This window comes from Pelodiscus sinensis, chromosome 6 (assembly GCF_052426305.1).
Source record: "Pelodiscus sinensis isolate ZL-2025 chromosome 6, ASM5242630v1, whole genome shotgun sequence".
Taxonomy (NCBI): Eukaryota; Metazoa; Chordata; order Testudines; family Trionychidae; genus Pelodiscus; species Pelodiscus sinensis.
Genome location: NC_143057.1, coordinates 115,728,604 through 115,741,169, shown reverse-complemented (window position 1 = coordinate 115,741,169; position 12,566 = coordinate 115,728,604). Strand labels below are relative to the sequence as shown.

The 12,566-nt window shown below is 39.0% G+C and overlaps 1 protein-coding gene across 2 annotated transcripts in view; it reads left to right on the top strand.

Annotated features, from left to right (window-relative positions):
* Positions 1–12,140, top strand: part of SMAD4 (SMAD family member 4) — a 32,014-nt gene extending 19,874 nt beyond the window's left edge. For both annotated transcript variants that reach the window (XM_075932658.2, XM_075932657.2), the window contains exons 6-12: positions 308–427; positions 563–676; positions 2,591–2,641; positions 5,693–5,876; positions 7,287–7,455; positions 9,046–9,184; positions 10,801–12,140. In XM_075932658.2, coding sequence (XP_075788773.1) covers positions 308–427; positions 563–676; positions 2,591–2,641; positions 5,693–5,876; positions 7,287–7,455; positions 9,046–9,184; positions 10,801–11,012 — 989 coding nt within the window. In that variant the 3' untranslated portion in view covers positions 11,013–12,140. The remainder of the gene's footprint in view (positions 1–307; positions 428–562; positions 677–2,590; positions 2,642–5,692; positions 5,877–7,286; positions 7,456–9,045; positions 9,185–10,800) is intronic.
* Positions 12,141–12,566: the final 426 nt, after the last annotated feature.

The following is a 12,566-nucleotide window of genomic DNA, read 5'->3' as shown; positions in this document are numbered from 1 at the left end:
ACTATATTTTTTATGGGGCAAATATTTGTAATCAATAATAAATATAAAATGAGCATTGTAAATTTTGTATTCTGTGTTGTAACTGAAGTAAATATATTTGAAAAAGTAGAAAACATCCACAAATATTTAAATAAGCTGTATGCTATTTAACATCACAGCTTTTAACTGACAGCCTAACCGTAAATTATAGTAGCTTTTTTTTAATAGCCTTGATAATTGGAATGTGTTTCCTTCAGTAGGATTGTGCAATTTCCCTCTTATAATAAAACTGTGGAATATTTATGAATTGGAAGTATGTTCTTTCTAGGTCAACCAACCAGTATATTGACAGGTAGCCATAATGATGGACTATTACAGATTGCTTCAGGGCCTCAGCCAGGAACACAACAGAATGGGTTTACAGCTCCGCCAGCTACTTACCATCACAGTGAGTATACATGTTACATGCAACTTTTTAGTTTTCAAAAGCCTGTTGTTAAATGTTCGGGAGAAAGAATTTTTTTTAAAAAAGATGGATTAGCTCCCTTAAATGCAAATAAATCCAGGCCTTTTTTTCTTTTAGATAGTACAACAACTTGGACTGGAAATCGAACGGCAGCCTACACACCTACTATACCTCACCACCAGAATGGACATCTTCAGCATCACCCACCTATGCCCCATCCTGGACATTACTGTAAGCATTTGTGTGTTTTTTCAAATTGCTTTACTTTTTATGCTGTCATTGTAGCATGATGGCAAAATTTCTTTTGGGACTGCCCTGCATGTCCCACCCCAGCACAGGTGTAAATTCTATTAATTATAAAACTGTAATAATTGTTAACGTATTTCAGCAGTTAAATATGAAAGTTCCATGAGATTGGGTTCCCTGTACTTTGCATCAAAACAGGCAGAGCAAATTAAAACGATAGTTGTGTTTTAAAATGCACCATCCAGTTTTGTACTTAAAAGCCTGTCCTGTCCATATTTCCCTTTTCAGACTCTGTTTATAGACCTTTGGTTTGAGTTCCTTGTTTCAGATCCTTTACTCTAATCCTACCATATTTAGAGTAAAGTATCATTTTTTTTAATGTTACAGAACTTAAATTACACTTTAAAAGAAGTATTTGTCTATGTGCACTGAAATTTAACTATAGGCAGTCCCCGTGTTACGTACAAGATAGGGACTGTAGGTTTGTTCTTAAGTTGAATTTGTATGTAAGTCGGAACTGGTACATATTGTGGGGGAAACTCTAGCCAAACATTTCTCCAGAGCTCAGTTTTATTCTCCCACATCTCACTTTCCTCAGTCCTTTATTCTCAAGCTGAGGTGTCTGCTGAGAAAAGCCGCTCCGCGTTTCCCTGGTCTGCTGAGGGGGATGGAGAGGGACGCTAGCTTTGCGTCTCCCTGGTCTACTGGGGGGAAGCAGCTAGTGGGGGGTTGCCTCACCCCGTTTGTAAGTAGGGATCCGATGTAAGTCGGATCCATGTAACCCGGGGACTGCCTGTATTGTAAAAGTTAAAAATCATTGCTGATTGGCCTCACTACAACCCAATTCATGTGGACATTTGGCACATAAATTTGCACTAATAACAAAACAAACATGAAAATGGTGTGGTTTTTTTTTTTTTTTTTTTTTTTTTTAAAGATTCCTAGTGAGCTTTTGGCCTCAAGTCAAAATTGATTGATTTTTGTTTTTCCATGTTGTGATCTAGCTGGTTTGAATGAAATCAGTAGAACCAAAAAGATATAGGAGATTAGATGGCTCATCTAAGAGCTAAAAGTGCAGTGCGGAAAGGACAAACAAGAAAATTAATTTTCCTTGTCCTTTTTTATGAAATTAAGTAACCTCTAAACATTGAGATAAGTCTGGATTTCTGATTATTGTACATATAAATTATTCTGTTTGCAGTGGTTATGCTCTGTGCTTTATTCTTGAGGGGGAGATAAAATCAATGATTGCATTAAATTACGTTGGCAGTTTTCCTGTATAAACAAAAAAAAAATTCTTAAGTTTTATATGCTCCCTTCTAGCTGATTCCCTCTCCATATTCCATTTTGTTTATCTGAAGTACTGGAGTTCACAATTATTTCTTGTGCTTTAGTTACTCATAGATGTTTTTTCATTGACTTGGCTTTGTAATGTAATATTTTGAATTGTCTATAAATAATTCTACATGGGTGGTGGTACTCCTGGATTTTCATGTTGGCCTCCTGCTCTTCTCACTTGGGGCAGTTTTATCTATTGACATCTACTAACTTTATTGATCCATTTGTCACTTTCTCCCAGAATCCATTGAACCTTTGTCCATGATGCATATCCTGAATTTATCTTTAAGATGACATATTTATTCCTGTTTTGCTGTCTAAGACTCCTAGCTAGTTTATAATAAAAATAAAAACAAATTATTAAGTTAATCATGCTTTGCCAAAACTAATCTCTACTGACTTTTGTTTTTAGAACGAGCTTGTCTGGTCCAAGCTCTGACCACCTTGTCTGTTTGGGAAGTGCTTAACGTATTGTGGACTGTACCAAAACAAAATTGTTATAAATCTGTATCTTCATGAAAATAAATTGTAATGCTTTTTTTTTATTATTATTTTTTAAAGGGCCAGTTCACAATGAACTTGCATTCCAGCCTCCTATATCAAATCATCCTGGTAAGTGCTTAATTCTGAAGAGTTGTTAAAAATGCAATGGAAAATTTAAATTTATGCCGTACAGGCCTGATCTAAAGCCTTGTGTCACCTATCTCAAAAGGCGTGCCAAGCATATGTTACAAAGAAATAATACATTTTGAGATCACACAAAATGACTAGTGTCTGGAAATACCAACAGTTAGCATTTAAAGGCTCATACTTTCAGATAATGGATTTTAAATAGAAAAACCAGACTTGTAAGTTTAAGCAATTAGTGGAGTCTAAGCAGGTACAGTTTTGCAAAGAAACCTAGAAAATGACCCAACTTGCAAATGCAACGTAGTATACCAACATCATAATGATACAGTTTGTCCCATCACACAAGTTACATCGTTTGTATGATTTAAATTGTAACTTTTCCCCCTTCATTGGCCTTTTCCAGCTAAAGGAAAACTAGCAACTATTGAAAGCTGAACTGATAAGACAGCAGTGTTAATTGTACAAATGTGAATTTTTATATAATCCACATGCTTCATAATTAAGTATTGTTTCATCTCTCTGTATATTAAACAGATCTTTTCCTGTGAGATGACAGTGATGTCAGCATGTCACTCTGCGTCATGCAGGAAAAGTTTCCATCCTGCTGCCCCTCTGCCATGCAGGTTCCTCCCCCGCCTTCCTGGCAGCTGGGGAGAAACCAGTGCAGCCTCTCTCCTCCCCCCAACTGTCCAGGGTGACCGGCCCTGGGTTGGCCGCTCCTTGAAGTGCCAAGGAGAATTGCTTCTTCAGCAAGCAGCTATTTCGGGTCCGGGCTGGGCGGATCATGATTGACCCACTTACTCAGCGGCTTCATGAACTGGGTGCTCAAGTAGGGTTGCCAGATGGTTGAAACAAAAATACCGAACCCACCCCCCCATTGTTTCCTCCCCTCCCCCCAAAAAAAGCACTGGGAAAAAATTCTGTCGGGGTGGGGGGGGGAAGTGGGGGAAGAGACCAAAGTTGTTGAGCAAAAAAGAAAAAGGACTCCAAGATTTATTAAGCCAAAAAAAAAAAATAAAAAAAAAAATTAAGACTGAATGCAGGGATAGGAACAGGGAGCGGTTGAGCACTAAGACCGCGGGGAGGCAGTGCTTCCCCTTGGTCTTTTGCTGGCAGCCATTTTGTGCTGGCAACTTTGTGGAACCAATAAGCATGGGGGAAGGGGGGAGGCCAGGCGCTGAGTGTTGATAGGGTTGCCAGGTGCCCGGCATTTTTGCCTCCTGGCCAGGAAAAGAACAACAGAAAATACCGGACATCTTAGGTGTCCAGTATTTTCTGAATTTTTTTTACCAGACAGGAGGTGAAAATACCAGACTGTCCAGCTGAATACCAGACACCTGGTAATCCTATGCTCAAGACCTACCCTGTTGCACTACAGTACTGAGCTAGAGGCAGCGTGGGGCCCGCCGCCCCCCTGCTCGCTCTCATTGGAGGCAGTCCAAGGCCTGGACAGCTGCTTCCAGGCGCAGCTGCTGCGGAGCCCCGAGGCAGTGAAGTCAGGGCAGGAGCGAAAGGCTGGGCTCATCCCGCTGCGGAGTGAGTGGGGTGGGGGAGGAGGGAGAGACCACAAGATTTGTTGCGTGCGGAAAGAAGCCCTCCACTTCCCGGGCTGGGGGAACATCAGCGTGCTGTCTGGAGCCTTTCCCTGCACTCCCATTGGCCAGAATCGGGCTAATGGGAGCAGTGGGAAGCTACGCCTGGTACCAGCACGGGGCCGTAAGACAAGTCCCTTACTTGCCTCTCGCTGAGACCCTGCCCCTTCTCTGCTGGCCAGACAACCTGTCCCCAGCCCACTTCTGCCCCCCTTTCTCTTGGCCAGACACCTACCCCCACCCTGCTCCTGCCCTGTACCTCTAGCCCACTCACCTTTCCATGGAGACCCCACCACCCCAGCCTGCTACTGACCCCCCTCCTGGCCCTGCCCCTAGCATGCTCGTGCACCCTACCTCCTACCCAGACCTCGCACTCCCAGCCCCTCCTGCATCCTAGCCCTATCCCACTCATTGGCAGCCCTGTCTCACACATTAAACCCCTCATTTTGGTCTCATCCCAGAGCCAAAGGGGCCCACAAAATCCACTAACCCTTGAATCCCAGAAGAATTAATCTGGTGTGAGGCCTTGAACTTCAGTCCTCCCCACCACCACCCCATATGGCTGGAGCACCAGGGGAGTGAGGTGTGTGAGGTGGGGGCCACATCAGTGAGGGTTGGGCTTTTTTGGAGGGGCTTTTTTTTTCCCCTTCTCACTTGTGTGGTCCCCAACTGATTTTTCTGTGGATCAGTGGCCCCAAAGGCCATTAATAAAGACAATGTTGAAACCTTTTTGGGTTGGACATGATATTTTACTTTTATTTAAAATGAAGCCTGGCCCACAAGGCCTCAGTTGGGGCCCAGCCTGCTCTGGTTTGAGCGTCCTGTCCCCAGTCCTGACCCAGCCACAGAGAGGCAAGCTCCCTTCCTGCTACAGCATGGGTAGGAGGCGAGGCCATAATCTGGCTTCTGTGGACAGAGTGGGGGGTTAATGAAAGTAGTGAGCAGGGAGCGCAGCCCCCTAGTAAACATCTGAAATACTTGTTCCTTAAGGTTTTTTGTAAAAACTAGAAACCTTTGAATCTGTCCTGTTATGGTAAAAACAATCTTTCTCATAGTAATTTGCAGTCATTGTCTTAATTTTCTAAAAAGCAACATGTACTAGCTATTTATATATAAAGAATATAATATGCAAATATATTGACAAGATGTTCAGTCCGAATAATTGTTAAATATAACTGCAAGCTTAAATTACCATAACCACATTCTTGCCCAGGTGTTTCTGTTCTCTCTCTACTGTGCAAATCGTTTACTAGTAAATCTGACAAACATTTTATGCTCCTTTTGATTTCACTACTCTCTTCCTCTCTGTATAATATAAAATATGTTCATATACATGGAAAATTAAATTCCATGTACAAATGGCAGACTTTCTAAACCTTGTTTCACAGCGTTTTGCAGAATTTTGACTGACACAATTTAGTCTGTCCTTTGTTTTCTCTAGCTCCGGAGTACTGGTGTTCAATTGCTTACTTTGAAATGGATGTGCAGGTTGGGGAGACATTTAAAGTCCCTTCAAGCTGTCCAGTTGTTACTGTTGATGGATATGTGGACCCTTCTGGAGGAGACCGCTTTTGCCTGGGCCAGCTTTCTAATGTACACAGAACAGAAGCCATTGAAAGAGCAAGGTATTTTGCACATCTTCTGGAACACCAGACTTTAATTGTATTTTGTATTTATTGTTCAAGCATTGGTGTTCTACCTTTCCTTTGAAAGTATAAGTGCTGTTATGCACATTCTAATTAACATGGTATTGCAGCATGGGTCGTCTTGGGCCTTTGGGTTCTCACTTCAGGTGTGTTCATCCATCTGAGAAATGCATCAGTGGTCAAGAAGCATGCCCCTTGATGTGTCATATTGCATTTGTGTTGGTTTATATAATTGTGTTTCAAAGTTGTCATAAGTTTAAGAATAGTTTGAGCCCTTGTACTTGGGGAAGGAATAATTAATCTTGAGAGAAAGGACAGAGATGAGGCTAAGTTAAGCACACAGGCTCTTTAGAGTGTCATTAGCAAATTGAAAAATGATACTTGTCTTTCATTCTCACCACACACTTAAGTTTTGGTGAAGGAGCAGAAAAAGGATTTCAGGAACTCTTGCTAGTGATAATCTCCTTTCCCTGTGAACAAACAGGAGTACAACATGACTAAAATAATTCCAAGTGTTTATAGTTAGTTATCTTAAAATATGATGCGTTATTATGACATTATCAGAGGTCATGTTGCTGTTTTGGAACATTGCTCTTAAAGATATGTACAATGCTATCCTCTGATTCAGTTCAGACTGTACACTTGGGTAACTTTAGAAAAGCTCTGTGTAGCTTGAAAGGTGGTCTCTTTCACTAGCAGAAGTTAGGTCAATAAAAGATTTTACCTCTCATCTTCTAGAACCAGTATGGCTCCAATTATACTGCAAACAATTTAAGACACTTCTCAGTGTGAATTCTTATTGTACTGAAATGGGAGGCCCAAGTGTTGTATTTGCTTAGATACAGTTTTGGAATGCAGAATCTGCCTACAAAAGTGGCGAGGAGTCCTGTGGCACCTTATAGTCTAACTGAAGTGTTGGAGCATAAGCTTTCGTGGGCAAAGACCCACTTCATCAGATGCATGTAGTGGGTCTTTGCCCACAAAAGCTTATGCTCCAACACTTCAGTTAGTCTATAAGGTGCCACAGGACTCCTCGCCACTTTTGCAGATTCAGACTAACACGGCTACCCCTCTGATACAATCTGCCTACAGTTACTTTAAATGTTCCTACATTACTTGTCCAGTCTGCTACTACCTTAAAGTTACATGTTCAATGCAGAATATTTTGTGTACAACATGGATGTGATACACCTTCATGTTGTATTGCATAGCTTGCAGCGAACTGCTGTTAAGATTTCAACAATCCTAACTTTTTGAAAAACAGTTAATTTATTCACCTTCTAGGTAAACCATATTACAGCCTAGAATTTAGATTATGCTTTGTTCATTTAGCAGGGTTCTAATGTATAGCTTCTGAACATAATAACATTGGACTTTCCCTTTTTTAAGGTTGCACATAGGTAAAGGGGTGCAGTTGGAATGTAAAGGTGAAGGTGATGTGTGGGTTAGGTGCCTCAGTGACCACGCAGTCTTTGTTCAGAGCTACTACTTGGACAGAGAAGCAGGGCGTGCACCAGGAGATGCGGTTCACAAGATTTACCCAAGTGCATATATAAAGGTTGGTTTGAATATTCTGGATGACAATTGTAGGAAATAACAAATGAATTTGCTCCTTGTCAGTGGCAAAGAAATTTGTTTTATTAAGTGCTGAAAGAAATTTAACCCACATAACCTACATCATTTTTTCGCACTAAAACAAAAACTATTTTAGTTTCTATTAGGCTAACTACTGCCAAATGAAGTTTTGTTTATTTTATTGTTGATGAATGAATGGCTTTTAAAATTGGCAGTGTTTATTTAGATGTTGTGGAAACACAGTGATTTCATAAATCTGTTACAAGCAATCTTAGCAGTGGTTTTGCATTTAACAATGATTTTTTTTAAACCAGTCATTACAAAAAGTTGGTTACTTAAGCTTTATAATATGGTTCAGTTATTTTTCTCATTTTGGGAAAAAAAATCTTTAAAAAACAGCTAATTTTTTAAAAAGCATCAGCATGCCAATATTGAACCAGTGACTCCATCCTGAGTCATATTTTTCTTTAAGATTTCAGATTTAATCTACATTAAAATAATCAGTGACTTTACATATATCTCAGGGTAAAATGAGGCTTAAAACCCAACTACGTTGCTGGGCAACATGCCTAGGACACCGAAATTCTTTCACTCACCGTAGAATCCCCCAGTCTGAGAGCAGATTTCTTGTGTATTTCAATACCCTATCTCCGCATAAAGAAGCAATATGCTCGCAAATTGAAACCTAACTGTTTTAATTTGAGGCCTACCAGCTGTCGGCGTTCTGTGTAAGAAGAGTACCATATTTGAGGAAGGCTGTGACAAAAGTAGACAAGGACTCTCAAGTTTAGGAGGACACCTCTTTAATTTTTCATGTATATGCTTCACTTCTTGAAATATTAAGGATTAAGATATGACCTTCTCTTGGCTTTCGTTAGTTTGTTAAAATCTTAGGCCTTCGTTCTGCAATTTGATCTGCACAGGTAGCCCTTCAACCCACTCAGATTCCATCAGAGCCTCAATGTGTTTGGCTTTTTACTTAGCTACTAGTGCTCAAATCTTAGGGTGTGTCTAGACTACAGAGTTTTGTCGACAAAAGTGGACTTTTGTCGACAAAACTATACCTGCGTCTACACTACCGCTGAGTTCTGTCGACATAACGTCGACAGAACTCAGCAGTTTTGTCGACGCTGGTAAACCTCATTTTATGAGGCATAACGCCTTTTGTCGACAGAGTTCTGTCGACAGAAGGTGTTGTTGCATCTAGGGTTGTGTCTAGACTACAGAGTTTTGTCGACAAAGCAGCTTGCTTTGTCGACAGAACTGAATGTAGTCTAGACGCTCTTTGTCGACAGAAGCTTTGTCGACAGTATCTGTCTACAACTTCTGTTGACAAAAGCCTGTAGTCTAGACGTACCCTTAGAGTCTGTAGAACCAATGGATATAGACTTTTGACCCTATATCTTTGAGAAATAAAAATTCAGTTGGTACAAGCTTGTGTCTAGGGAAGCTAATTTTATAGGCGTTTTAAATCTCTTATATGTAACAGCAATAATAGCATTGATTCTTACAAACTCTTTCCCTCAATGGTTAAGATAAATATGTAATGCAGGACTTATATATTTTTTAAAAGGTATTTGATTTACGCCAATGTCATCGTCAGATGCAACAGCAGGCTGCCACAGCACAAGCTGCAGCTGCCGCCCAAGCTGCAGCAGTAGCTGGAAACATCCCTGGACCAGGATCAGTAGGTGGAATAGCCCCAGCTATCAGTAAGTAAATACTTTGCTCTTTTTAAGGAAACACACCCTTGAGTGAATGAGGACTATTTTATAGCTATACTTATTCACACTTCAGACTTTCCCTTATTTATCAAGTAAATCACCTATTTCTGTAGCTTCCATGCTAATGAAGCTCGCTGTCTCTCTCTCTCTCTCTCTCTCTCTCAATTTTGGTGTGAATGTGACTGAAGAATTTGTCTTTCTAAAAGGAATGTGACAAAGTACAGTACTTCCAAGGCACAAAAGTTAATCAGTGTAACTATGTTCCTCTAAATGAAGTTGTATCTCCTCCTCCTCCTCCTCCTCCTAAAACAGCTTTAAAAATTTCCCAGTGAGAATTAAATGTACTAGCCAGCTGCAGAAAATACGGATTGTGTGTGTGAAAGAGAGACCAAGACTGGGGCCTATCACTAACGCGTAGAGGAAACAGCATAGTTAGAAGCTTGTTCTGGGGGAGATGCTGAGATGTGCTACTGAACTTGCCTGATTTTTGCTAAGAGGATTTTTTTTTTAAATTGGTGCCTAAGTTTTAGACTAAGTCCATATTTAGGCACCTAAATAAGTAGCCAAACTTTTGAAAATGCTAAGCACTTATAACTTCCATCTTGCTGTTGGCAAGTAAGATATTTCATGGCATTTCATAAACATTGAAAATGTTGTGGCCAAAATAATTAAAGTTGTTAATTATCAGAAAGCACCAGCCTTATTTAAATGATTGCTTGCCACATTTATCTTTTTATTAAACATGGGGGTGGGGGGGAGGAGAAAACAATTTGGTTAAGTTTTTGTTTTGTTTTTGTTTTTTTTAAATATGGTGTATATTTTATCTGCTTTAAAACAAAACAAAATTTTATTCGATCATAGTATATGTCAACTTTACACTGTTTGGGAAATGTTTATTGCAAAACTAAATTTACTGAAATGAAGGTTTAAAATGGAAATACAAAGTGTTCTCATTAATAACACATTTTAAATTACAATTATGGCTTTAGATCCCTTTCTACAAATCACATGGCAGCAAGTAAACTGCAGTAGATGTTGGAGGTTGTACAACCCCACTTGTTCAGTCGTTTTAGGTAATCATGCTGTGAAAATATGAAATTGGCCACAAACGTATGCTTGTACATAGAAGGTGCACCTGGATAAACTACATACACAGATTTGGAAGTACTTTTTGCTTGCTTTTCTTTAATTTGGATTTGTGTCTTTTGGGCGATTTTGACTTAGTCTGCCACAGTGATATGTTGAACTGTCAATATTTTATATTCATAAGGCATCATAATTTCTTTCAGCACATAATATCTTTAGCTTTCTAAAATGGGCTTTTAATACTGGCTTACATCACATAATTGCTTTCAGGCTAATTAGCTATATCTGAAAACTTATAGAGGTTTAGAAGCCACATAAATCAAATTGAGGGTTGCAAAATCTATGTATCTGTTGGACAAATCTAGCAATGTTAATAGGCATGGTTTGTGAAAAGGGAGAAAGAACTATTCATGTAGGAACAGCTGAGCAAATGGTTCAGTGTTGCATGGAACTGGCATGGCAAAATGTCATGTCTTAGACAAAAGCACATGAATACTTACTCAAAATCTCTTACTTAGGTTTGTCAGCGGCTGCTGGAATCGGTGTAGACGATCTTCGTCGCTTGTGCATACTCAGGATGAGTTTTGTGAAAGGTTGGGGACCTGATTACCCAAGACAGAGCATCAAAGAAACTCCCTGTTGGATTGAAATTCATTTACACCGTGCCCTCCAGCTTCTAGATGAAGTACTTCATACCATGCCTATTGCAGATCCGCAACCTCTGGACTGAGATCCCTCCATGCACTGCTGTGGGCCGTTACATTGTTGGGATGATGGATTGTAAAATACAATTCTGTTTATAACCTGAAGATATCTCTTACTTTTATTCTGCTTAATCTTTTAAAACCAGGTTTTAAAAATGTGTTTGCCTCTTGCTCTTAGCAGAAAGAAACTGAACATGCAGAAATTGGATTTCTGTTACTTTTTTAGAACTTTACTGTCATAACACATGGCTCAGGGCTTAAATTAAAGCCCAAATGGATGCTTTAAAAGGAATCGGACACAGTACTGGCAACTTCCTGATAAGCCTCACGAGCCTTTTGTATGCAGAATATATATATATTATATATATTTATATTTAAAAATTGCTTCTAATCATCATAAACACTTACCTTAAAACAACTTTAAAGTTACAGAAATCTTACATTTAGTTCTTTAGGGAACAAGTTGTTAGGGGAGATTTCTTTAGCTTGATGAATATCTTAATGTGGTTTTCTAGGTTGAAGGGTACAGACTGCCAAAAATGAAAAGTATGTTGTTGGTAATTAAAAATAGTCTGGAAAAAGAAATGTTTCTTTTCCATTACTATTTTTTTAAAAGACGTCTTATTTTTGTTTATATAGGCACACAATTTTTAAAACACTAAAAAGAATGGATACTTTCAGTGCTGGCACTCAGTTTAAATAAAACGTAAAATATCCAGTCTGTAAAATTGTCAGTTAAATGATGAATATCTAATGGCAGGAACATATTTTCATAACTACTGCTGACTTCTGTGATCTAAATACAAAGAAAGTCAGGCTTGATATTTGTCTAAAATGGGTAACTTGACTGTTTTTACTTAATTTGAAAAGGGATAACTTGCATATGCCATTAAATCATGTATACAATGACATCAAGTATTTAGGATCCAGTTTTTGTATCTGTTCACCATTTCCACTCAGGGCAAGATGACAAACTTGTTTTTATACCTCTTGGTTACATTAAGCCCAATGCCATCAATGACCTCATCAATTGGCAATGACTTTGTATAGAGAATTAAAGTAGAAAAACTTGCAGATGTATTGACTGTATGACAGCTACAATATGTATGCTTTTTCTCTAGTTAATAGTATAAATAAAATTCTGAAAACCCCAATTTATACAATTGTATTTTGTTTGCTTATGTTAAATATTTTCTTCTATAATTTAAGTCCACTAATCGAGAGTGATGGGTCACTTTCCCTTGAAAGATCAACAGCAGCCAATAGCAGTAAGGTTTATGTAACTTCCACCCTAAATTTTGATTTTTCGTTTGCGCTCTTCTAGCTTTTCTTTTACTATATCTCCAAAAGTACAGAAGAATTGTTGTTTCTTAGTGACTGTATATGGCTATGCTTTTTTTAACAGCATATTGGAGAATTGGAACTTGAAGAAATGGACCAAATATATTCAGTGCGAATCTAGTGTTGCATTCAAATACTGTTAATGTAGTCTACCTGCTTCGTTGTGTGAAGCCAGTCTAATAGCACAGTTTCAGCAGGTAGCACAATTAGAAATAGTCTTTAAGCAAATTAATCAAGGG